At 26.6% G+C, this 24,261-nt stretch overlaps 3 protein-coding genes across 4 annotated transcripts; 2 read left to right on the top strand and 1 right to left on the bottom strand.

The window, feature by feature from the left end:
• The first annotated feature begins 825 nt into the window (after positions 1-825).
• Positions 826-5,475, top strand: LOC132935113 (uncharacterized). The gene is made up of 5 exons (XM_061001572.1): positions 826-962; positions 1,046-1,146; positions 1,218-1,342; positions 1,410-1,582; positions 3,833-5,475. Exons 2-5 carry the CDS (start codon positions 1,061-1,063, stop codon positions 3,983-3,985), a joined length of 537 nt encoding a protein of 178 aa, XP_060857555.1. The 5' UTR covers positions 826-962; positions 1,046-1,060; the 3' UTR covers positions 3,986-5,475.
• Positions 5,476-12,548: 7,073 nt separating this feature from the next.
• LOC132935845 (histone acetyltransferase type B catalytic subunit) lies at positions 12,549-18,617 on the top strand. The gene is made up of 10 exons (XM_061002473.1): positions 12,549-12,733; positions 14,309-14,385; positions 14,468-14,543; positions 14,605-14,725; positions 15,428-15,563; positions 15,628-15,787; positions 16,311-16,525; positions 16,615-16,766; positions 17,904-18,020; positions 18,098-18,617. Exons 2-10 carry the CDS (start codon positions 14,337-14,339, stop codon positions 18,260-18,262), a joined length of 1,191 nt encoding a protein of 396 aa, XP_060858456.1. The 5' UTR covers positions 12,549-12,733; positions 14,309-14,336; the 3' UTR covers positions 18,263-18,617.
• A 405-nt stretch (positions 18,618-19,022) lies between these two features.
• Positions 19,023-21,599, bottom strand: LOC132935846 (3'-5' ssDNA/RNA exonuclease TatD). 2 transcript variants are annotated; one of them, XM_061002475.1, is made up of 7 exons: positions 21,405-21,599; positions 21,038-21,231; positions 20,749-20,847; positions 20,158-20,318; positions 19,782-19,965; positions 19,484-19,646; positions 19,023-19,416 (listed from the first exon to the last, which is right to left on the bottom strand). In XM_061002475.1, the coding sequence occupies exons 2-7, from the start codon at positions 21,186-21,188 to the stop codon at positions 19,257-19,259; spliced, it is 918 nt and encodes a 305-aa protein (XP_060858458.1). In that variant the 5' UTR covers positions 21,189-21,231; positions 21,405-21,599; the 3' UTR covers positions 19,023-19,256. The 2 variants fall into 2 exon arrangements, with proteins under 2 accessions (XP_060858458.1, XP_060858457.1); XM_061002474.1 differs by having other exon boundaries at positions 21,038-21,193; positions 21,405-21,595.
• Between the last annotated feature and the right edge of the window lie 2,662 nt (positions 21,600-24,261).

Raw genomic sequence — 24,261 nt, forward strand, 5'->3', positions numbered from 1 at the left:
GTTATGGGTTGACACCTAAATGTAAATCCATCTACTCACAAAGTATCATCTTAAAAAAATAGTTTTGCAATTCAAGAAACGTTGTAGTATTTTTAAAATTAATTTAGCCATTGTTTCAAATTTGAGAGATCAATTTTTTAAGTGTTATATTAATTTATGGCTTCTTACTCCAAATACATATACATGTATAGATACATTTTATTCTTTCACATACTATTAATGGGCTAAAAAGTGTAGATTGTGTATATCTTAAAGTAAAAACTAAAAAGAAAACCGTATGCACTCAAAAATTATTTTTATCGTATAGAGAATTTTCATAGTTTTCCAAATATAAAAATAAAGTACTTTAAGACTCAAGTTATTTCAAATTTGAATAATTTGGCGGTGGTTAGTAGAATTAGTTTCAAAGCTATGAGACCTTTTTAAGTGAGATATACATATTTTCTGGCAATATCTGGGTCAGAATGCTACAACAACAAAAAATATTACAAACAAATTGTGTTCGGTAAAACAGAAAATTTCCAGAAGCGCGGTAAAACGAAGCGTTGTATGAATGTGTAAAACACCAATATTATCGTGAACTTCGTAATGCAATAACTTAAAAACTAATAATTTCCGGCAATTTCCCAACTATTTATTTTTGATATAGGTTACGGGTGAATTTTATGGCACTTATAGTTAGGTACTTAGGTGCAGTGTGCACTTTAAATGTTGGGCGCCTGGAATAATATTATATTCAATATTGAAATACATCAACCGGCACACTAGTTTTCTTATCACTAGAGACATCTTCTTATCTTCTAGTAGTACGAATTACGATTTACGAAAAACACTCGTAAGTCATAGCTCTACATAATACACTTTTACAGTGAACTGCTTTAGTCTCACTACTTCACTACTTCACAGTCACTTATATTAAAAACATTGAAAAATGTTTCAACGAGGAAACCAATAACAATAAAGTGAGCTTCGGCCGGCGTTGAAATGGTTGAGCGCATGCATGAAAATAAAACTTCAAAAATCGTTTGTTGTGTACATTTTTTAGGTGTCAAAGAAAGGTATGAGGAAGTTTTTGAACAATCTGCAACCATTAAGCTCCGACAAGGAAAGCTTGATGGGTGCTCGTAGGACACCGCAGGACATGGCGTGAGTGTTTTGCCAATGGTGGCATTGCTTATATTTATGTTTAAAATATTTTTATACTCTTTTGTGTGTAGGATCGAAGGAAAATCCTCAAAACCTGACCAGACATTCGACAAGACGGAAGTACACGCTAATGAAACGTCTTCTGTTGTTTCGTCGCTGTACATAGAATTGTTAACTGAAGATCTTACTTCTGAAGGTAAGTAAACAAACATCCAGTAGATTCAAATCAATTTTATGTTTTTGTATGCCTGTATTTATCATAGCTGGCCCGAGTGAAAAATATTGGGAAGTGATCTCTGAACGTCGAAGGAAAGCTTTATTAGAAGCATTGGAAGAACATGAACGATTACAAGCAGCAGCTATTGCTTTAGAAGAAGAGAATTGGTCTTTGGAGGTATTGATGGATAGCACTACTGATCTTGTTAACACACTTAAGGTAAACATTTTTCCTGTATTTTAAACCTAGTATATTATCAGTTAAACAGACGGTTTGTTTTGCCGCTAATGATATATGGAAACAATGGTATTATTATAAAATATTGTAAGAAGATCTCTCCTCGCCAGCTTCAGCAAGCCACATTGGAGTATCATTATTATATTATTATTAACAAAGAGTTAGCAAAGAGTGTGTATATGTGGCCTGCAAAAAGTCATATTGGCACAGAACCCCATACTGTGTTGAAACTTAAAAGCATGTATAATCAAAATTGTTGGAGTGGAGCGGTATATAGACCGTCAATATCTATTATAAATACTAATAAGTAATAAACTACTTATTCAAAGTTTGATATTGATGGATCAAAATGCTCCAAATTATTATATATACTCTGAAATGAAAAATATATGTTGTTATTCAAGGAGTAAAACATTTATAAAATAGTTAATACTATAATTTTTTTCCAAAAATATTGTTTTTATAATGACTTAAAATTATGTAAAAGGAATATTTTCAAAAACATTAGTGTTTTCTAAAAATAATGAGTGTCTTACATTAAATGAACCACCATGTATAATTAATGTGGAACAACTAGAATAATTATTATTACTATAATAACTGAAAAAACATTTTTTTTTTCTCAAAACATAATACTATCACTGTTCACACACGTTTTCACAAATAATAAGCCATCAATATTTTAAAAGATAAATATTACTAGTATATAATATATAAATATTATGTTTGAAATTAGTTTTATTAGTTTTTAAAATATTCACTCTTAAAGTATGTTTTATTGTTTATAATGTTATATGCAAAGAAGTACTTACTGTTATTATTTTGTTGTATTATTTATTATTTTATTTGTTACTAAGTTGTTTCGTTAATTTTTTTTTTTTCCTAAATAGGTCTTTAACTCCATTATCAATGTTACTTAAATTATTATATTTGTTATTATTCTTTTTAATGTATTAATACTAAAACCTTTTAAGGGGATAAGTTATATTAAAATATGTTTAAAGTAAGATGTTAGGTTAATAACCTTGTTTTAACAAATAATGTTGCTAGATTTTTTTTTTTTGAAAATGAATTAGTTAGATATTCTAATAATATATCAATGCTCTGAAAAATTTTAAATTAAACTAAATAATTATTAATTGTTAATCTTAAAATATAAAGTTTTTAAATAACTTTTCTTTAAAAAATATAAAAACATTTTCAAACAATGCAACATATAAATAAAACCATTTTATATATAAATTATACTCTAACTCATATGTAAGTATATCATTTTACGGTGCAATAAGAATATATCAAAGTATTATTTTTTGGATTTAAGAGGTAAAAAATTTGCTTTAATTATTTGGTTACCTATTGGTTTCAATTATAAATATTAAAATAGAGTTTAAATATAATTTAAGTTTATTTTTAAGACTTTGTTATTGTATAGAACAGTTTTTAGTTCTCCTGAAAAATGTTACATGTTGGAGATATCTGACCGTTGCTCCGAAGACTTCAATTATTATTTATTAGCCATTGAACGTTTGGTCTCTGTTTTATTGACTGTGGGACATTATTTTATCCCTTCGAATTTGATATACTAATTTCTCTGAAAACCTAGTAATAAGATTGGTATGATTATCATTTATGTTCAATAGAAAATATAAAATTAGAAAATACCCAATTGACCAAGAAATAATATGAATCAATTTGACCTAATATTTAATTATTTCTTGAGAAGTTTATAATAATTAATATTTAAGAAACCGTGAGACTATCAGAGACTAAACATCCTATGGCTAATAACTTCCGTGAATCAAATAACCAATATTAATATTTAAAAAATAAAAAATATCAGTAATCGTTTTTTTTTTAATGAGGATAAAACATTCTAGATTTATATCATCAATATCTTGATGTCTGAATAGTAGTGAATTGTAGTGATTATTTTTTGGGTATCTATAATAATCAGAATCTAGTGTTTATTTTAGATGGTCTATGGGAATATTCATTCTAGAATTTCGAAATAGTTTTTATGTGATTTTATTTGATTAATAGTACATAAAGTAGTATTAATTATATAATTTTTCTAAATGTACATACATTTACTCCCAGACACTCATTTAATTACATTTGGCTACTGTGTAATATTGATTGATTAAATAATTTTGCTTTATTTTATTTTTAAAACTTTTAACCTTTATTAGTTATAACTATTATTGTCATGTTTTCTTTATATGTTTCATACAGGAAATGATAAATAAGGAAACTTCTGATGACGATCATGAGGCGTCTAATGAACAGGAAGACAGTGGTTTAAGTACGCCCAACAGTTATTCAAGTGAAAAACATATTGATAAGAAAATGAAGACTTCACCAGATGATAATTCAGATATTGACTAAGAAAGTTAAATTATACCTATACTTAAGTGATACATTAAATTTTTAAGTTGCTAACATAATAATAACATTATTTTGCGAAATATCAAAAGTTTCTAGTAGGTTTATGTTAATTTATTTATACCATAAGGATATTATATTAATTATGTTTAAAAAGTATTATAAGTATATTTTTATTTCATATTCAATCATATAATTGTTTGGTATATAGACGTAAAATTACAAAGTGGACCAAATTGCAGTTTATATTGTTAAAAAAATTAATTGCCAATCTTTTTAACTTTACACAAGGCTTCAACTCCTTTAAATGGAAAATCGTTACCTACCCACTTATATTCTGGTTCTTGCACCCAATGATAAAATCTCATTAAGTATTTAGGTAGATAAAAATTTTCAGACAAAATATATAGTTGAAAGAAAAAAGATACTGTTGATAAGTAGCCAAAGGAGGTATAATGAATGACTAATACAAATTTATAGGTTTGATCGTATTGATAGGTATTGAAACAAATTTTCATAAGTACCTACTTCATTACTTCGATAGTATATTATGTACATATGTATGCTAAAAATTAATACCCATTACCCAACAAAAAACTTTGGAGGAGTGGCAGCTTCTCTAGACCCCCTACTACTAATTTTTCCTGCGATGATCCAATCGTGAAATAAAGCAATTTTTACCGATTTCAAGTAGCATGCTGTATTTTCATCAAGGATTTCGGCGTAACTGAAGGCGCAATAACATTAAAAACGTATCATTAAATTTCCATGTGATAAGTTCTTATGCCCTATCCATTCTTATATTATCTATGGCTCAGTGTCCTTCAATTATTCATATTATAGTTCACTTATCTGGTGCCCATATTCTAAAATTGACATTGATCTTACTGAAAGTGTCCAAAATCGTTGTTTCAGATTCGTAGCCTACAAATTTAACATACCCATTTTACCTCCCTGTCTATTTAGTTTTATTTTTACAATACAACACATGAGCAAGACCATAGGAGTAATATAGAGATGACGTTTAGAAATAAATTGAAGCGACAAATGCCTATTAAAATGCAGTTAATAAAAATATTAATAAATTAAGTTATATTTAGAATTTGGTATTTGTGATAACAATAGTTAAATAAACTTAAATTTACTGATAAGTCAATAGTTACAAGCTAATGACAACATTTTTATTATGAATTTATTATGTGTAACATGTAAATAAATTGTTTATATTATTATAAACAGCACATTAAGAAGTTATATGTTGGAAAGTATTTAATCACTTATATAAGTTAAATTTATTAATTTGTTTTATAAATCTAATTCATAGGTAAGGGGAACAGACAGATGATGACAACACTTGGATATGCCCAACCTCATAATTTAAATTATATTATATTTAAGTATATTTTGTATATCTTCTATAATTTATTTATTATTCCAGACGTAGGAATAACATAATTATTTAGTATAGCATATTAAATTATGTGAAAATAATTTGCCACAATAAATGTTTTTAAATTTGATTTCTAAGCAAATGATCGATCACAGATATCACTCCACTCATAACCTAAAATGTAGTAAATGTGGATTTTATTTTAAACAAGTTGAATATGACTGGTCCCTTCTTCACAGGGCACATTATATAATATTCAAAATATTATATCAAACATAGTTCATAATATATCGTACATCTAGACTAAAACTTTTATATTTCTATAATATAAGTTACAATATATTATAAAGAAGTTTTTTTGGTGTAGTACATAATTATTAATACATATTCAAAAAAATGTTTTATTTTCAACATTTTTTGGTATCAAACTGAATTTGGTTGTTACTTTTGAAGGAAAGAATTGAAAATACCCTGTAATTTTAAAGTATAGGGGAAAATCCCCCCAAAAATAGGAACAATTTTAATTTTTACAAAATAACATGTTTTTGACAAAATTAGTTTCGTAATTTTGAAATTATCACCTAATGTTTATATTTGAAATTTCTGTAACTAATAAAATGTTCTAAAGATTTTGAGTTTTAATTTTCAAATTTTTTTTCTTAGTCAATAAAAAATTGTTTGGTCGGTTTGTATAACAATTTGAAAATTTATTAGGTACTTTTTTTGAGCTATTTATAGGCATAAGAAATATTATTTTGACAAAATCACAAAAATGTGGTTATCCTATTTACTAGTACCTACTAACAATACAACTATTATAGCCTAGTTGATTATAATTTATAAGTCTATTTGGCTTTGGTCTATGCATTATAGGATAATGAAATTGTAATTATAACATGGTAAGTGTTAATAACAACGAATGGCATCACTGCGGGCACGCTAGGAAAGACCGCACCACCCACCCGCATCCCATCTGGATGTTCGTCTATTATTAGTATAAGGTCTATGAAATAAAAACGGCTTATATCAGTATATCACTAGAAAAAAACTGTTTATATCACTACTACCATGGATGAAAAATATCATATCAGTTTGGCTTAGAATAAACAACAAATTACATTATCACAGGCCGCCGAATTTAAAAATATTTAAATTTTTAATATTATATTATTAGATACATATACAATTTATCAACTGACTACTGAGTAGTGAGTTTAAAATAAATGTATAATATGATGACATAAATTTCCAATCATATTGTGTACTTCGTATATTTATTAAGCAGTAATATTTAGATTATGAGTCTTAACATAGTAACTAGTAAGACACAAAGTAATAACATTAAACTATATAATACTTATAATACTTATAATACTTATACTTATGTATTATTTATGTGTTTAGGTAGTTGCAGGTAAGCATAATATAAAATTGTTAATTGTTTATTCATTATTATTCTCCTAGACTCTACAGTCTACAGGTCAACTTATTGAACTTAAATAAATTATCTTACATATTATAATGGATTCATCATTTAAATAATGAACAATGGATAATAAACTGTATAACGCTATTGGTTAATTCAATAATAATTTTATTCGCACGCCACGTTTACTTAAGTGTAATTTATATTTTTACATTAACCATGATCAACATCTCAAAAAAGTAATAATATTAAATAATAATTTATATAACATTTAATATTTTATACCATTTTTGAGTAACACAGCCCTAAAATAAAACAGTATTTATATCAGTTTTTAAATTTTATAATATATTAAGCAATGCATATTTTGCACAAAACAGTTTATATACAACATTATAAAAGTAATGAACACAATTTAAAAAAAAATCAGAATCTGTGGAACACCACTGATATAGGGTATTATGGTTTAAGTGTTAAACTGTGTCATTACTATAATTATTATTATTATTATATTTAAATTTAAGAGGATGTCAGAGCACTATTTGTTTTCTCTCTCTAGTCCACGCGCAACATAGACAAAATGCATTTGCGCTGAATCATTTTTTCTATGTTTTTAAGTAATCTTAGAGTATAATCACTCATTACAAAAAAGATAGAGAATAATATTTTTTAGGGAATGACATATCGATTTCTCTAATATTATTGTTTCAAAACGATTTAAACATAATTTAAATTAACAACATTTTTTTGTTTATTTTGAAAGTCAAATAACAATAAAATATAAAACCGATATGGCATTCCCTCTAAAATATTATCCTCTATTTTTGTTGTAATGGGTGATTTTATTCTAAAATTACTTAAAAACATAAAAAAAAATGATTCTGCGCAAATGCGTTTTGTCTATGTTGCGCATAGGTCAGCGAGAGAAAAACAAATAGTGCGCTGACATCCTCTTTAACTGTTTGTTGTAAATCTAATATCTATACATTAAATATTATAATTATGTATATTTTACACTGTATGTCTGTACCATAATATATATTTAAAATTTAATTGGAATCATATTCCGTTAGATATAAAGTTTATTATTAATTATTATTAATATTAATATATTTTCGTTTTAGAAAAATTGACATGCAAAATTCTTTGAACAATTTTATATTGGAATATTCAAACGTATCAATTAGTAATTTAGTTATTTGTTGTATTAATCATAAGTTAAATATAAAATCTTATTTATTTATATTTAATACAATTATTAGATAGAAAATACATTTATTAGGGTTTTACTTATGTTTATCATAAAGCTATTTTCAATGTCAAAAAATGAATGAATCCAATTTCCATAACTCATGTATAACTATAAATGTCTGAAGTCTGAACTTGATATATGTTGTTACTTTCAAATTCACATCTACACATCCTGGTCCTTGAAGATCTGCACTAGTGCACTCTTAAAATTGGCTAGGTACCTACTTCTTCAAAATTTGACAATGGTAGTATGGTATACTATAGCCTACAAAATAAAAAAAACCACAATATAAATATTAATATTAAGATTGAAAAACAATTTGAAAAAACAATACATTACTTTAAAACCAAGAGAAGGATCATTCATTTTTAATACTTCAATTACAAAAGAAAAATGTCTTTGAAGTGCCTTTTCTCCTTTTTCATACGGACTGAGGACCGTCAATATGGTGGAGTTAACTCTAAGATTTGCAAATGTGGGCATGTTAATGAATATAATTAACTCAAGATAAGTTAAGTTAAGTGAACACAAGATTGTTCTAAGTCAAAAGTTGATGGTTAATAAATAATAATATAACTCTGTTACAATCTGAATTTAAGTTAGTTTATTTTAAAAAAAATAAAACTTTTTTAATTCAAACATTTTAACTGCCTAGTTAATCCCTTCTTTTAAATAAATTACTTAGTTACTAAGGTACCTAATTTTCAAACATTCAATTTTACTGTATGTGTAATTTATAAGTTATTCCTAACTTATATAGTTATATAACCAACCATTTATTACTATTACAATAGGTATTGTATTAGTTTTTTTTTATCTTTATTTCACATTGGTTTTTATTTTTTATTTTATTATTTTTAGATTCTGAGCGAAACGATGAATTTATTGATTTTACAATGATGTGTTTTTTTTTTAAATTTTTTTTAACGTGACGTGAAAAACAAAAGAAAAATTAAGGAAAAACGGGAATTTTTACGCAAAATCAGTTTTTGAGAAAATCGATTTTGGTTTTTGGTGCAACTATAAAACAAATGACCGTAGATACATGACATTTTGACTGAATGTTTATATTAGTATTTTCTAAATATTTTGACTTTTTTGAGCTGTTTACGGACATTCAGTTTCCATTTTTTTAGTTTTTTTTCTATAAATATCAATACAATTTTATTTGTTGGGTAAAAAAGCTTGAAAATTTAATAGAAGGCTCCTAGGTTATTGTTTCAAAGGCAGCTGAAAAAAATTAAAATCCTTAGTCACAGTTTTTATTTATAAGCATTTAAGGTTCAAATATTGACAAAATACGGAAAAATCACGAAAATTAGCAAATTATTTTGAGTTGAGAATTCATAAAAATTTTTCTTTTTAATTCTAAGATTTGAAAATTTAATACAAGATTATCCATAAGTTTGTCTACCTTTATCAAAAAAAAAAATGTCTACAAAAAAGTCAAATTAAATTTTTATGATCTTTTGAAATTCATATTTTTACAACATTTTATATTCACTCGATATCTCATGTAACAATTTTCTTATTTTGTTGTATTTAAAAAACGTATGACTTTAGATACTTGCAAATTTCACTAAATGTTTGTATTAGCATTTTCTATACACGATACAATTTTGAAAATAATTTGACTCTTTTTAAGCTGTTTACGGACATTGTCAGTTTTCAATTTTTTTAGTTTTTTTTTTCTGTAAATATCAATAAAATTTTATTTGTTGGGGTAAAAAAGCGTGAACATTTAATATAAGGCTCCTGATAATATATCGTTCTAATAGCACTTGAAAAATATTAAAAATAGTGACCCACTTGTAACCTACTATACAGCAGAACGACATCCACTTACCCACCTTTTTAATTATAAAATTGTACCATGTACCATATTTTAGAGATGGGATAAAAAGAAGGTCATTACGAGTAGGGCCCACGCCCAAGGACTCGCGCCTTACATGTTTATGTGAATAAAAATGTTTGGGTATCCGTATTTTATGCTGCGTTATTAATTTTGTAATACACAGATATTAACTACAGAAATATGGCAACCGATTCCACGCCGCGGCGCGCCGTTAATTATGATAGAATAGTTATAGATACAAATATGAATATTTACTAACAAATATTTTATAACTATAAATTAAAATACTGTTCGAAGCAAGTCGACTAGGGGAGCACGCGATTATCATTTTAATTAAAAATCGTGGAAATACTAGTATAAAGCATTCAGTCATTATTTATAACTTTTATTTATAGATTGATAAAATTAATTTTATTTGACCACTTGGTTTTCATTTTGACCATAATTTTATTATCTACACTACTCAACTACTGGTGAATGGTTGTCGTCTTCAGTCTTGTCGATTAACGATATAAGCGACACAATATAAGTGATATACAATTTTATTTTTTTGTTTTTATTATCTTACTAGTTGCTTTTTTTAAATTATGTACCCGCATTAGGCTTGTTATACTTCTTAGTTGTTTTACTTGGATACATTTATTTATTGTTATTGAACGATGGACATATTAATTTAGTAATTTGGATGACGATTCAGTGAAACTGCCATCCGAAAGTTTCAACAATAACATGTAGGTAATGTTATCGCTGCGTGGACGGAAGGGGCCAGGGAGAAAAATTTGCGTATTGGTATAAAATAGGTGCAATATTGAAACTGGGTATACGACAGTATAATATGCCGTGCCTTCGTTAGTTATTTTACATCGTCATAATATTTTATTACATTTAATAATATTGTAGACGCTAATTAAAGTTTTGCCAGAATATTCACTCACGGATCGTTTACTAGTTAATTTTAATCTTTGTATTTTAGTTTATTTCATTTTTACGATTAAAATATTTTTCTTTTAAATACCTACCTAAATAATTATTAAGTGGGTAAAACTCAGGGTAAAAGTAAAACTCAATTTTATTATAACAATAAATACTTTTCTTAATAAATTATTAAGATATTAAATATAAATATAGGATACCTATTAGAAATTATATTAATATTATTATAAGTGTATAATGTATAAATAATCATGAACTGTATATTCAGGTAAATAATTATGAAAATTAGGTTATTTCTTCTTTGGTGGTAAGTGTAATTTAACACCCCATATTCCATAAATTTAAGGCCTTGCGGAATGTATTCCGCCCAGGGGCCCGCAAAACCTAACGCCGGCCCTGACTCAGATCATTAGAAATGTTTAATTAATAATTAATTCATAATATTTTTCATTAATAAAAATAAAAATGTATGTGTTTGTGTGTGTAAGAAATTAGTACAACTAAAAATTATGAGGTAAGTAAATAATATGAGCGTGTTCATTATTACAGTTTAAACTGTTTAGAATGCTTATAAATTATATAAAAATTAAAATATCGTGAAAAGTTAACGCAGAGACACAGGCAATGTTCTGAGTATCTTAACCTGGTAGATTTTAAAGGGTTAAAACTTGATAATAGGTGAATTCACTTTAATGCTGGGCTCTAGCCTCGGCCTAAAATAATTATTACAAGTACCTAAAAACACATGGTGGGTTTTGCCAAACATAAATTTGCTATGTTGCGTGTAGCGTGTGGGTCAGAGACAGAAAACAAATGGTGTGCTGATATTCTCTAAAGTTGGTTAAAGAATCATGACAAGTTTTTTTTGGTAAAAATTAAGTATGAATCTCTATGTATTGAATATTGTTTTAAATTAAATAGGTAGGTACTTAATTAATTAATTAAATTACAATCATTGAAAGTAAATAAAATAAATTTTTGTTTCAAAATTGCTCATTTTAGATTCTGAGCGGATGTACCTATTGATTTTACAATGATGTGTGTTTTTTTTTTAAATTTTTTTTTTTGTGTCTGTCATGGTTTGGGTGGTAGTAAAACTGATTCGATTTTCTTCAACTGTATCTTGTTCGATGGGAAAGTGGATATAGTTGGTGCATTCGGGATAAAATCCACAATAGTTTTCAAAAGCGCCAGGAAAAACGATATAAAAATTAAGGAAAAACAGGAATTTTTACGCAAAATCGGTTTTTGACAAAATCGATTTTGGTTTTTGGTGTAACTTTAAAACAAATGAAATTTTCATTTTTGGTTGTTTATATTTGCATTTTCTATACACGGCAGAGCAACATCCAACTTGCCCACCTTTTTTAATTCTGATAATTTATCATCAAGTAATAAAAACTAAAACGGTTTCATTCATAATTTAAAAATATAATAATTATACATGAAATACAAATAATTATTATGTAAAATTTATTGATATGATTTTTAAAAATTCAGTTTAAAATACGGAAACTGGGTGTTGGGTGATAGTACGTAATAAATAATGACTACTGCTAAACCAATATTCTACCAACATCGTAATTATATCTTATAATTATAATATTGCCGCACAATCAGGTGTTAGACGATAACGACGTTGCCCCGTTTGGAGATAAGACCATATGGGGCATCGATTATCGACTATTGTCTTCAGACCGCCAAATTTTTGTTTATCATTTCCTTTTCGTTGTCATCGTTGGCGTCTGTGAACTGTAAAGTAATATATTCTCAACCAGAATTTATTAAGTTTTTTCGAGCAGACAGCAGCTGTCGTTTCCACACCACCGCTATTATAGTGTTTGGGTCTACCACCTATTCCTAGTTTCGACTAATTTTTCAACTCGTTCATATAGGTAAGGACTTAACACCAACTACTTACGTCGGTTTAGGTAAAAATTACATTTGTCTAATTTTTGGAGTATAAAATGAATGCATAATAAGCTGTTACCGGCTTGGACTTTCAATTTGGAATGTTTCAAGAGAATCTTAAAGTTTAATTTAAGTCGAAATACTCTCACAATTTTGAATAGGTTTAATTTCTTAAGAAAGGTGATTTAAAATCAGTGTCAAAAAACCGCTTTAAGGTCCACGCACATTATCTCTGTAATGTAAGCCTAAAATGCAGCTGGACACAATTTACTTGCACCGCGGCATTTATACATTTTTCATTATAAAATTCAATACTGCATTACTACAATCATATTATCACTAAATTACTACTACCTTCCTACCTAGTTAATTATCTCCTTGAAAATTTTAAGGCGCTAGGTATTCAGTTATTTTTTAACACGTAACAATAATTGATAGGTTCTACTTTTAATTGTGTCTATATGATAGTTATGTTGATTTTTAAATATTAAATACCTAAAAATACGTACCATCAATTATTTCTGGACATGGTACAGAACGCAATTTAATCAGTAACAGGTGTCTGATCAACAATAATTGAAATTCTACTTTTAATTGTGCCTTATGATAGTTACACTCGATGTCATTAAAAATACTAGGTTAATGCCTAACAACATAGAACATTTGGTATATATTATTTTTCTCAAATGTTTACTTCTTTAATGGCTCTGCTGGCATTAACACGTTGACTTCCCGCAGTCACATGGCTGTTTTTTCTACAGGGCCAGGCTCTATTTTTGATGTCATGCATTAATTCATTTTTTTTTTTTATTATAATCTTAATCTGTTTAAGACAAGTAATATATCTTTTGATATGAACCTTTCTACTCTTCGGCATCATCAAATACATTCATTATTAGTCCAATAACACGAATAACCTTCCATTGACAAATGAATGTTTTTATGAATGCCCGTCACAATTGTTAGATATTCAGTTTAATGTATTCAATGTGACTAGGCGTCCCACATTAGGAAGGGGATCTTCCCACTCTTAATATCTCCATACCCCTTTTAAAATGTCTGCTTTTATCCTGTACAAAATTTCAATATTTTAATAACGTTTTACTTAATTTTGATGTAAATATATTTTTTTATTATGTATAGTCCATGGTTTTAGTTATACCACAGATTAAATAAATATTTAATAATATTATAATCTGTGGTTATACAATTCGGTAGTGACCATTAAAATTATTCAATCATAAATTATAATAATTATATTATAATTAATGTTTATGTATAATTACTAAGTTTTATAAATAGTAGTACCTATTCAAAAGTATTTTACTATTACAATATACATTATACATATATTAGAAATAAAATTTATTTATTTATCATGGAGTAATTTCTTAATTAATAAGCAATTTATAATTTTATCTGATAGGTAGGTATTGGTAATTATTAATTTTTTTTTAGAAAATGTCTCCTTTTTCTACAGCCAAATTATGGGTGTGCATTGGTGATTTTGATTTAATACTTTGGATTTAATTTTGTATGTTTTACTATATTTATTTCAGATTTATTAACATCTAATCTTTAATCATTATGGAACAATATATTGTAAGCAGTAATAGTGCATTAGAACTTAAACTCGGTAATTATAATACAAATAATAAATATTAATGTTAAACTGATGTTGTATACTTGTATATCTAATATTTATTTTTATTTTTAAGTTCGTAAGCCTAGTGATATTAATGATCCAAAAGCAGCATTTTATCCAGACATGACTTATCAAGTATTTGGAAATATGTAAGTATTTAAATTGTTTAGTATAAATAGAATTGTTTAAACTAAATTAATTTTATTTTAGGGAAAAAATATTTGGATACAAAGACCTTGTAGTAAAAATGTATTATACTGCTTGTAGTCTTAAGCTGTATATTAATATAAATTATTCTTCAAAAGTGGATTCAGAGAAATTTGGTATGAATGTAAGTATTATATTTCATTAATAAACCAGTTTATATTGTTTATCTCAATCCTCATGTAATCACCTACGCCAATTACAATAATATTTAAAATAATTGTTTTCATAATTATAAGTTAATTTTATAAACGTCATTGTATTTGAAAACATGGGATTAATTTCTAATTATATATTTATTAAATACAATACACTTTAATAATTAACTTAGTAAATTATTGGAAAATTTGGTATTTCTTTTAAATAGTCATTGAAACTGTTACATTATAAAATTAACACTTGAATAAACATTGTTGGGTTTTTTTCTATAAAGAGTATTTTTAGACACAAAATAAAAAAAACTCATAATTGTACATTTATTGCTCCGTTCAGAATCTCAAATGGATCAAACTTGTTTTTTCAATTTAAAGTCCAACAAAAAAAATAAAATTTTGAATGTAACTAAATTTGAACAAATGCCTATTAAAATATGCATTATTCTAGTCATTGATGGTTGCCCATCATAACAATCCAATTAAATTTATAGCGTTATAGAGCAAAGTATGAGTTTAAAATACTATATAAACAATATTTTTTGAGAAGATATTATATTAACTAAATAAATACAACATCAAGTCGTAGTAGAATATCGGTGTTAGTTACTTCTATTTAAAATTTTCTAGTTAAATTTATCTATTAATTTATGTAATAAATTATGTTAATTTTATAGCCGGATAATATAATGGAGAAACTTAAAGATTATATTACTCCTAATTTCCATTCAAACATTGACGTATTTGAAAAGTGTTTGGAAGATGAGCCGTCATTTAAACCTTATGGAAATCAACTAGATCAATTTATTTTAAGTGAGATGAATTTAAATTCAAATTTAGGTTAACATTCATATTAATATTTTAACTATGGTTGTAGACCATAATGAAGAAAACAAGAAATTCGAAGTCTATGTAATTGAAGATGAGAACACCGAGTTTAAAGAATATTTTAACCAACTACAGACATTTGTTTTATGGTATATAGATTCATCAAATATCATCGATTTTGATGATTCTAAATGGAAAATATTTATCATGTAAGATATAATTATGTATTATGTACTTATATTTTTTTTATTGGAATCTAAATGATTAAAAGCGCATTCACAGCTATGTCGTGTGTATCTAAATTTAACATTATTATCTAGGCAACTTCATGGGGACTTTTTATTATATTTTAACTTTAAAGCGAGTTATGAGTATTTTAAGCTGTACAAACAATTTACAATTTTAAAATAATCGTAACTCGATTTAAAATTAAAATATAATAAAAAGCCCATGAGGTAGCCTAGATAATAATAATAATAATAATAATAATAATAATCTTACCTTTAGATTTTATAAGGTGTCAATTCTCTCTAATATTTAAACTAACAGAGCTTCACGTGTTCTGCTGAGCTTAAAATTTGCTATGTTATGCACTTGTAAGACGGAGAATAACACATGCGGGTATCACGTCCTCTTAAGTGAGAGCGTTTTAAATGTGTTCTTCTGTATTAAAGTTAATAAAATATTATGTAAAAATTATTACAATAATAATAAAAAAAAGTTTGATTTCAGGTATGAAATTTTTAAAAATGAAAATGGTGATTTGTGTTACACACCAGTGGGATATTCAACAATCTATGAATACTATGCTTACCCAGATAAAATCCGCCCAAGAATTAGTCAAATGTTAATTTTACCACCATTTCAAAGGAAAGGGTTGTGTGCTAAGCTCCTGAACTCTGTTTACAAACACTATGCCACTAAATCCGATGTTATTGATATTACAGGTATTAATTTATATTAATTTAAGTAATTGTATATATAATTATTAAAATATATGTGTTTAAGTATCTATTAATTTGCTTTTTCTTATCAGTTGAAAGTCCAAATGATGAATTTCAACTTGTTCGAGATTTTGTAGATGTTACTAATTTTCATAATCTGAAAACATTTGATGAAGAAAAATTGAAAAAACTGCATTATCAAGAAATGGTTAAAGAATTTAAAAATCTTTACAAAGTCAACCAGGTAATCCGTATAATAGATTTATAAAATTTTATCTGTTATACATATCATATGTATTTAAAATTTTAAGCTCCAATCGGCTTAGTTATAATAACAATTATTTACATTTAGGATAAAGTGGAGTAGTTATAAATCAGGATAATTGTTAAATGATAATATGTAAATATTTAATTTCCCCTGGGTAAAGTTTTAAAATTAGGGGAAAATATTTTTCCTTAGTTATTACATTTTTAATTGGGTGTTGTTTATGTTTAGGGTTTGTATTTATATTGAGATAAGGTCAAATATGCAAATGAGGCTTATTAAAAATGTATGGAAATATTTATTATTTATGCATGACGTATAGTTCACACTTGTGACTATCAAAAAAATGATCAGGAATTGTATATTTAATACTATATTCATATTCCCCTAGATACAATTGTAAATATTAATTAAGAAAATAAAAATATACTGTACGGATTTCTTCTTGCAATTATTCATTTTTTAAAGAACTCAATTGATTTTAACATAAAACAAATGATAATATTATGGACTATATTAAATTTTCTTTATAAATAGTGCATTATCTATTTACAATTACACCATTTCATCCTAGAAAACAAAATTAATATATTAACAGAGAAACATGAATATAATAGTCTATTTTTACCCATGATAGTGGTTAATGCCCAAGATTTTTAAGTACTAGATATTTAAAATAATCACATCACGAGATTCGGTGTGCTAAGCACACTAAGCACCCCTACGATTTGCGCTAATGTGTATGTCTGTATATACATTCTACATTTAAAAATACAATATTTGTTGTAGTTCAGCTTCTGCACCTGCTTCATAATACCAGGGAGTGCAAAGGCACATAACTAACACTAACCTTAGTTTTAAAATCCTGGGAAAATCGAAGACTTGACTACACAAGAGATTGAAACTTAAATATTTTTATTAGGAGTGCAAATATATCTTATTTTGTCAGAAAGTTAAAAGTTTCTTTAGGCTATAAAAGTTGCTTTACTCTCATAATATATTTAATATTGTAATTCATATGTATATCAAATTAATTATGCTCATTATTGTAATAAAATCTATCAAATATATTTTTATTTTAAATTAAATAATAATTCTTAGTTAAAATGGTTTTAGAAACAAGTCCGTCGTGTAATAGAAATTATATTACTAAAAATTACTAATCGGCAGAATAAAGATGAATATGAAAAGTATAAGAAATTTGTAAAAACAAGATTGAATTGGCCATTTCAAGTATGTAATTGGTATTAAATAATTAATCTAATTTCTAACAATTGAATTTTTTGTCTTATGTATTTAATTATTTTTAGAAAAAACCTACCAAACTTATGTTGGCTATGCCTGCCGAAGAAGCTGAAAAAATCCAAAAAGGTGACTCACTTGTAAAATTAGAAGATTTAGATATTGAGTATAATGAATTAGAACCATCATATGATAAAGTAATCAAGCGAGTAGAAGTTAGCCTTTCTGTATAGAATATAACTGCCATAAATATCCGGGTTTTAAGTTGTTGTATGATAAATATTTTTATTTCAATTTTTCTACATTTATTTTAATTATTTCTAACTTATATAAATGATTTTTAAGTATGTTCCTTTTTTTCATTATTTGAAGTAATTAAGTTAAAAAAATAAACGAATATTATAATACAATATTAATTAAGTATTTTATATAATTATATAAATATAATCATTCAAATTTAATATTACACAATTTATAACTTTTAAGTACTAAGTATGTGAATCATTTTATGTTTTTATTTTGTATTATAAAATTTGATGTTGAAAAATTTAATTTTATAGTAGTAATAAAACCAAATGCATCATTCAATCTAGCAAAAAGAATTTTTATTTTATTTCATCAAAATTATATAAATGTATTATACGCTCAATGTTATATTATTACAGCAAATGAGTGAGTACATTTCAGTTGTCAATCATCATCCATTCGTTCATAAAATTGATCTGAAACTGTATTGTTTAAACTATGTTTTATGAAAAAAAATACTGTTTCGTAGAAGTATACGGTAGAACTGTAAAAACCTGCGCCAGCCAGATGATCCTCTCAAAGTATTTTGTTAATAAACTATTAAGTTACTAATTGGTACGGCGTGGAGGATGTGCTAATTTGATTGGTTTTTGTTAAGATACGGAACTTCCCTTTCATGTGAATAGTGTGTTAATTAATATAAAATATAAATCAATAATAATAGATACAAAACAACTGTTACAAAAATAAAGTAAAATGATTTATTTAGTTACATCAACGTAGCGGTTATAACAATTGTTGTTAAATGGCACAATATATTTTCATTGTTTTATTTTGACTAATAGTTATTAAAAGTTAAAAACCTTAATGTCTAATCACTTTGATGAACAATAACAATAATAAATTATAAATCATAAATTCAATAAAAAAAAAAAAATAAATCAACACACATTCATACTCCTTTGGGAAGTGTTGTTAAAATTATGACATTCCAAATATTTTAAGCGCATTAATTGATGTTGCTAAAGCCACTTCATCTGGTTTTTTAGCAATAAAACCGGCTAATAATTCCACTAAAATAGGTAATGAGCATGGTTCGTTTCGATGAAATGTACAGTAACGCTGTAAAAATCCCAGTGATCTGTAAATACAGTATAATATAGTAATTAATAATTATTTATAAATGTATATTTAGTAAGAAACTATACCTTTGTGTGAGGCTCGATTTTAATGCGTCAGTAAGATTTGCTGCTCTAGCATTTGGATACATAAACGGAGAATCCGATTGCACTAGTATTCTATCTAGTGTTAATGTTCCTGCGCTTAATAGTTTTTTTATTCCGCTACCAGAACTATCTTTGCACAATCCTCCTACAAAAAATAAAAATATTAAAATTTTTGGATATGAACCTTGTTGAAAGCCATTACATACACTGTATATTTAAATATTGTATGATGTAATTTACATAATATTGTCATTATTCATTGAGCAACTACATAAGTTACCTGTTATTCCAATGTACATTCCCAAGTTTATGTAGTCAGTAGCTTCTTCAAAAGAACCAGTAAATGAATGTAAAATTGCTGGAAGCTCTAAAGGCAAATGTGTTTTTATAATCCTTAAAAAATCTTCATGTGCTCCTTTTTGATGCAACATGATGGGCTTTTTAATTTCTTTAGCCAAGGAAATCTACATAAAAAAACAAACATTAATAAAATAATATATAATATGTTATATTAAATCCAACATGCAAAATATACAACCATTTTATTCTAACCTGTTGCCTGTTGTTTGCAAATGATAATCATATAATAAACATTAGTTAAAAAATTTAAAATAAATATATCTTACTAAATTTATACTTTTATATTTTAGTAATACCTGTAGTTCAAAAACTTTTCTTTGTATATCAGGCGAAGAAAAATCTTTATTATAATCCAAACCACATATACCAATAGCTACACATTCTGGATTTTTAGCAATATCTCTCAGTTCATCATAATAACTATCTTCCCAAGATTTTGCTTCATGTGGATGGATACCTATTAAACATAATAAAATAAAGAAATCACACATATAATAGTACCTATTAGTCAGTAGTTAAAATATAAGTGGTAAATAAATAGGTACCTAATTGAATATAATATTTTTTCAACCACATACCTATTTTATACAATTGTAGGTCCCTACTACCTACCTAACATACATTTTAATTTCTATAATTAAGGTAAACTATTTCATATTTTAGCATAAATAAACAATTTTCTTTAAAATAAAACTATAAATGATCAAAAAAACATTTACATATGGGTGCCCTATGATTTATGAAATCTAATTTAATTATTACTTTAGCTATTATAGGTATTTGTATTTAATTGCATATGTTTAATAGTCGTTATATTGATCCTAACTAATTTAATTAGATAAAAATTGTATATACTTAATTATTAATGGGATTTGTAGGTCATTTACCTGCCGTTGAATACAATGCTCCTGGATATATTCTTGCTAACCGCAACGCCTCTTTACTCGTTCTAAGAGAGGTGCAAGGAACAATTATTTTTTGAACACCTGTAAAAGGATAAAATAATAGGCACAATGTAACAGTAATAATATATCCAGTTGTTGAAAGTGAACAATACCATGGGAGGTTGCTATACTATATATTATAATATCAGTCGTGCCAGATAAATCAAAAAAGTTAGGTAACACGAATGTCAATAGATAAAACGTATCAATAATAGGCGTCGCATAACTATACCTGAATCTTTTGCTCTCTGTAACACCGATTCCAAGTCCCTGCTGAACTTCTTGTTCACCATGTTCGATCCAACGTCGATGAGCAGATAATTGTCATAGTTCTCTCGGATCGGATCCAGTACTTTCACCGTACTGTTGGGTTGAAAAGCCATGATACCTTTACAAAAAGGCGTACGGAATTACACGTAAATAGGCCTAAGCGATTATTATTATTATTATTATTATTATTGTTGAATACGTTGTGTCTGTGTGCATATATATATATATATTATATATAAAACGCTCTTTGTGTTTTAACTTTTAACTGTGCCAGAACTAAACTAATATGATTTATGGACACTGTACATCGATCGTGGTGGTCTACTTACTACTTATCTAATGTTGCCAGTTGGTGATAAAGAACAGACAAATACCTATGACATTAATTAAAATTGTAATCGAAAACAACAGCATTAAAAAATAAAATTCCATGCGATAGCGACCCAACCAGCCGCGGATCGTCAGTCGTCACTTGTCAGTGTTATCACTAAGTATAAATAATACTATGACGGGACGGGTAGTGATGTTTGTTCACAGTATAAACTATAAAGAATTATTATTATTATTATTATTTAGGTGTACTGTGGTTCGTTGTTCAACACCATTGAGTCAACAACAATTAATAGTCCGTGTTGGTAAATTCTTATGATAAGAGCTCACGAATGGATCTTCGCAGGAAAGAATTTTTCGTATCCGCAAATACATTATTTTATATATTGGCCCCTTTTCTGTAAGTATTTTCACTGCACCTAATAATATAGTATAAATATATTTAACAAACACAGGACTACAACAGAAAGAATTATTATTTAATAGTACATTTAAAGTAAAATAATTTAATACATATTATATTATGATCGTCATTTAAAATCTAATTATTATTATCTAAATATTTGCGGATAACATTTATATATTGGCCCATTTTCTACAATAATTTTCATTATAATATTATATTAAACACAGGACTATTTTAAGTACATTTAAAGTAAAATAATGTAATACGTCATATAATATGATCGTCGTTTAAAATTTAACAATACACAATTCATAATAAAAAAAATAATATAATATTTTTGAACAATAGTAGGTATTAACGAATTCATTTTCTTGCTATGAGAAGACTAAACCATGGCCATTTAAACCATCACTAATTGTACAGATTACTAAGAATTTTCTTATTATATTACGGTATTAAATGACGCAATTAATTAATATTATTATATTTATTAAACTATTTTACAAATAGTTTTTATTGTTTAAAACTAATGTATTATTATTTTTATTATAAATTGTGTATTATTAGATTTTAAATGACGATCATATTATATGTATTAAATTATTTTACTTTAAATGTACCATTACATAATACTTATTTCTGTTGTAGTCCTGTGTTTGTTAAATATATTTATACTATATTATTAGGTACGATGAAAATACTTACAGAAAAGGGGCCAATATAGGCAATTATATATACGGATCCGAAAAGTTCTTTCCTGCGAAGATTCGTCGTGTTTTATAAAATATAAAATAACCTAATATAATATAATATAATACAACCTCTTGTATGTTTGGTTGCATTTCACGACATTTTGATGTTAAGATCATCGAAGCACACGTATTATACGTTTTAGAATTTAGACCAATAAAAGCTTTGGTAAATTACACATACATCGGGATGTCCGATTTTAAGGGGGCTGGAGCGTATCATGTTTTAAGGAGTAATATTTAGGCAATTCTTATAAGTGTTCATTTGGACTATGAGTGACTGCGTGTGAGTCATAGATAATATAAGAATCTTATATTATCTATGGTGTGAGTAGTAAATGAACATTAATGTGTTTCGTCGTTGGGCAGCCGCGTCGGGCAGCCAACGTCGGATGCAACTCTCACACCCGCCCGCACATGTCAATTTAACGCAAAAAATGAGATATAATATTCTCGTTTGCATAACTATAAAAACTACGAAAAAATGTACTAAATTAAACATACTTCCCGAAGTAATTTCGAAAAAATGGTGAAGTTATAATATTGTAGACTATGTTTTTCAAAACTCACTTTTTCGATTTAAAATCAGATGTGCCGAAACAAATACAAATACAATGCAATTATTTCATGGAAATTATGAAAAAAAATCTTAATTTAATTATTATAAAAATATACTTTCACATTAATTCTAATTGTATTAGGTAATTGTATATGATTTCCGAGATGTGGCTAATACTATTACCAGACTCTCATGTTGATGTAATATCACTAGGTTTAAAGTGGTTTGCACAAACTCTTGAATTCCTGTTTAAAGGACACCCATTAATATTTACCCAAACATTCATCATTTTTAGGAACACCAAATTTAGATGCAGCACTTTAACTACACCCAGGAACACAACACTTCTTGGAAACCATATTGGAATAAAGAAAAATATTATATTTGTAAAGTTTACAAAATACACTACTAAAAAGACAAAAAGTAAAACAATGAAAAATGTAAATTGGTGCAACACTACAAAAGCAAATTATTGAGGATTGTATTGTATTGTAATATTTATTCCAAATCCCAAATATCATGACAAATAATATATAATAATAATATATAATTTGTCATGCCAAATATCCAATCATGAAAATTCACGGGTAAATGTTTAAAGATAACATTGATAAAAAATAAAATTGTTTTTGGCCGGAAGAACGCTAGCTATTATTCTCACACAAACCATCAGCTGCTTATATTCGAGAATCTTTGGGCATCATTTCTGTTGTATAGTTTTAATGCGTAGTTTCGTAACCTGTTTATCTTAAGCTATGGTCTGTGCTATAAACCTTGGTAATCAAGGCGTTTGTGTACAGCCCGGTCCTATAAAAATCAGATTGGCCCAGACCAAATATTTAAGACAATTTGTTGAATCGGATCAGACCAATTCCAAAAATGTATATTTTCAACCCTAAACCAATTTTGAACCATGCTTACAAACTTTTTATTAGCCCGGACCAGCCCAGCTTCGATTTTTTTTTTTAAGCCAACTCGGGATCATAAGTTTTTAATAAAAACCCGGACCTGGAAAATTATGCTTATTGAGTACCCAATTATGCTTACCTTTATGTTGATGGCACAGTGTTATTCACGCATCATACTGACTACTGACTACTAAGTACTAGACACAGGTACTATTTTCGACATTCGACAGTAAA

This window comes from Metopolophium dirhodum, chromosome 1, assembly GCF_019925205.1.
Source record: "Metopolophium dirhodum isolate CAU chromosome 1, ASM1992520v1, whole genome shotgun sequence".
NCBI classification, from domain to species: domain Eukaryota; kingdom Metazoa; phylum Arthropoda; class Insecta; order Hemiptera; family Aphididae; genus Metopolophium; species Metopolophium dirhodum.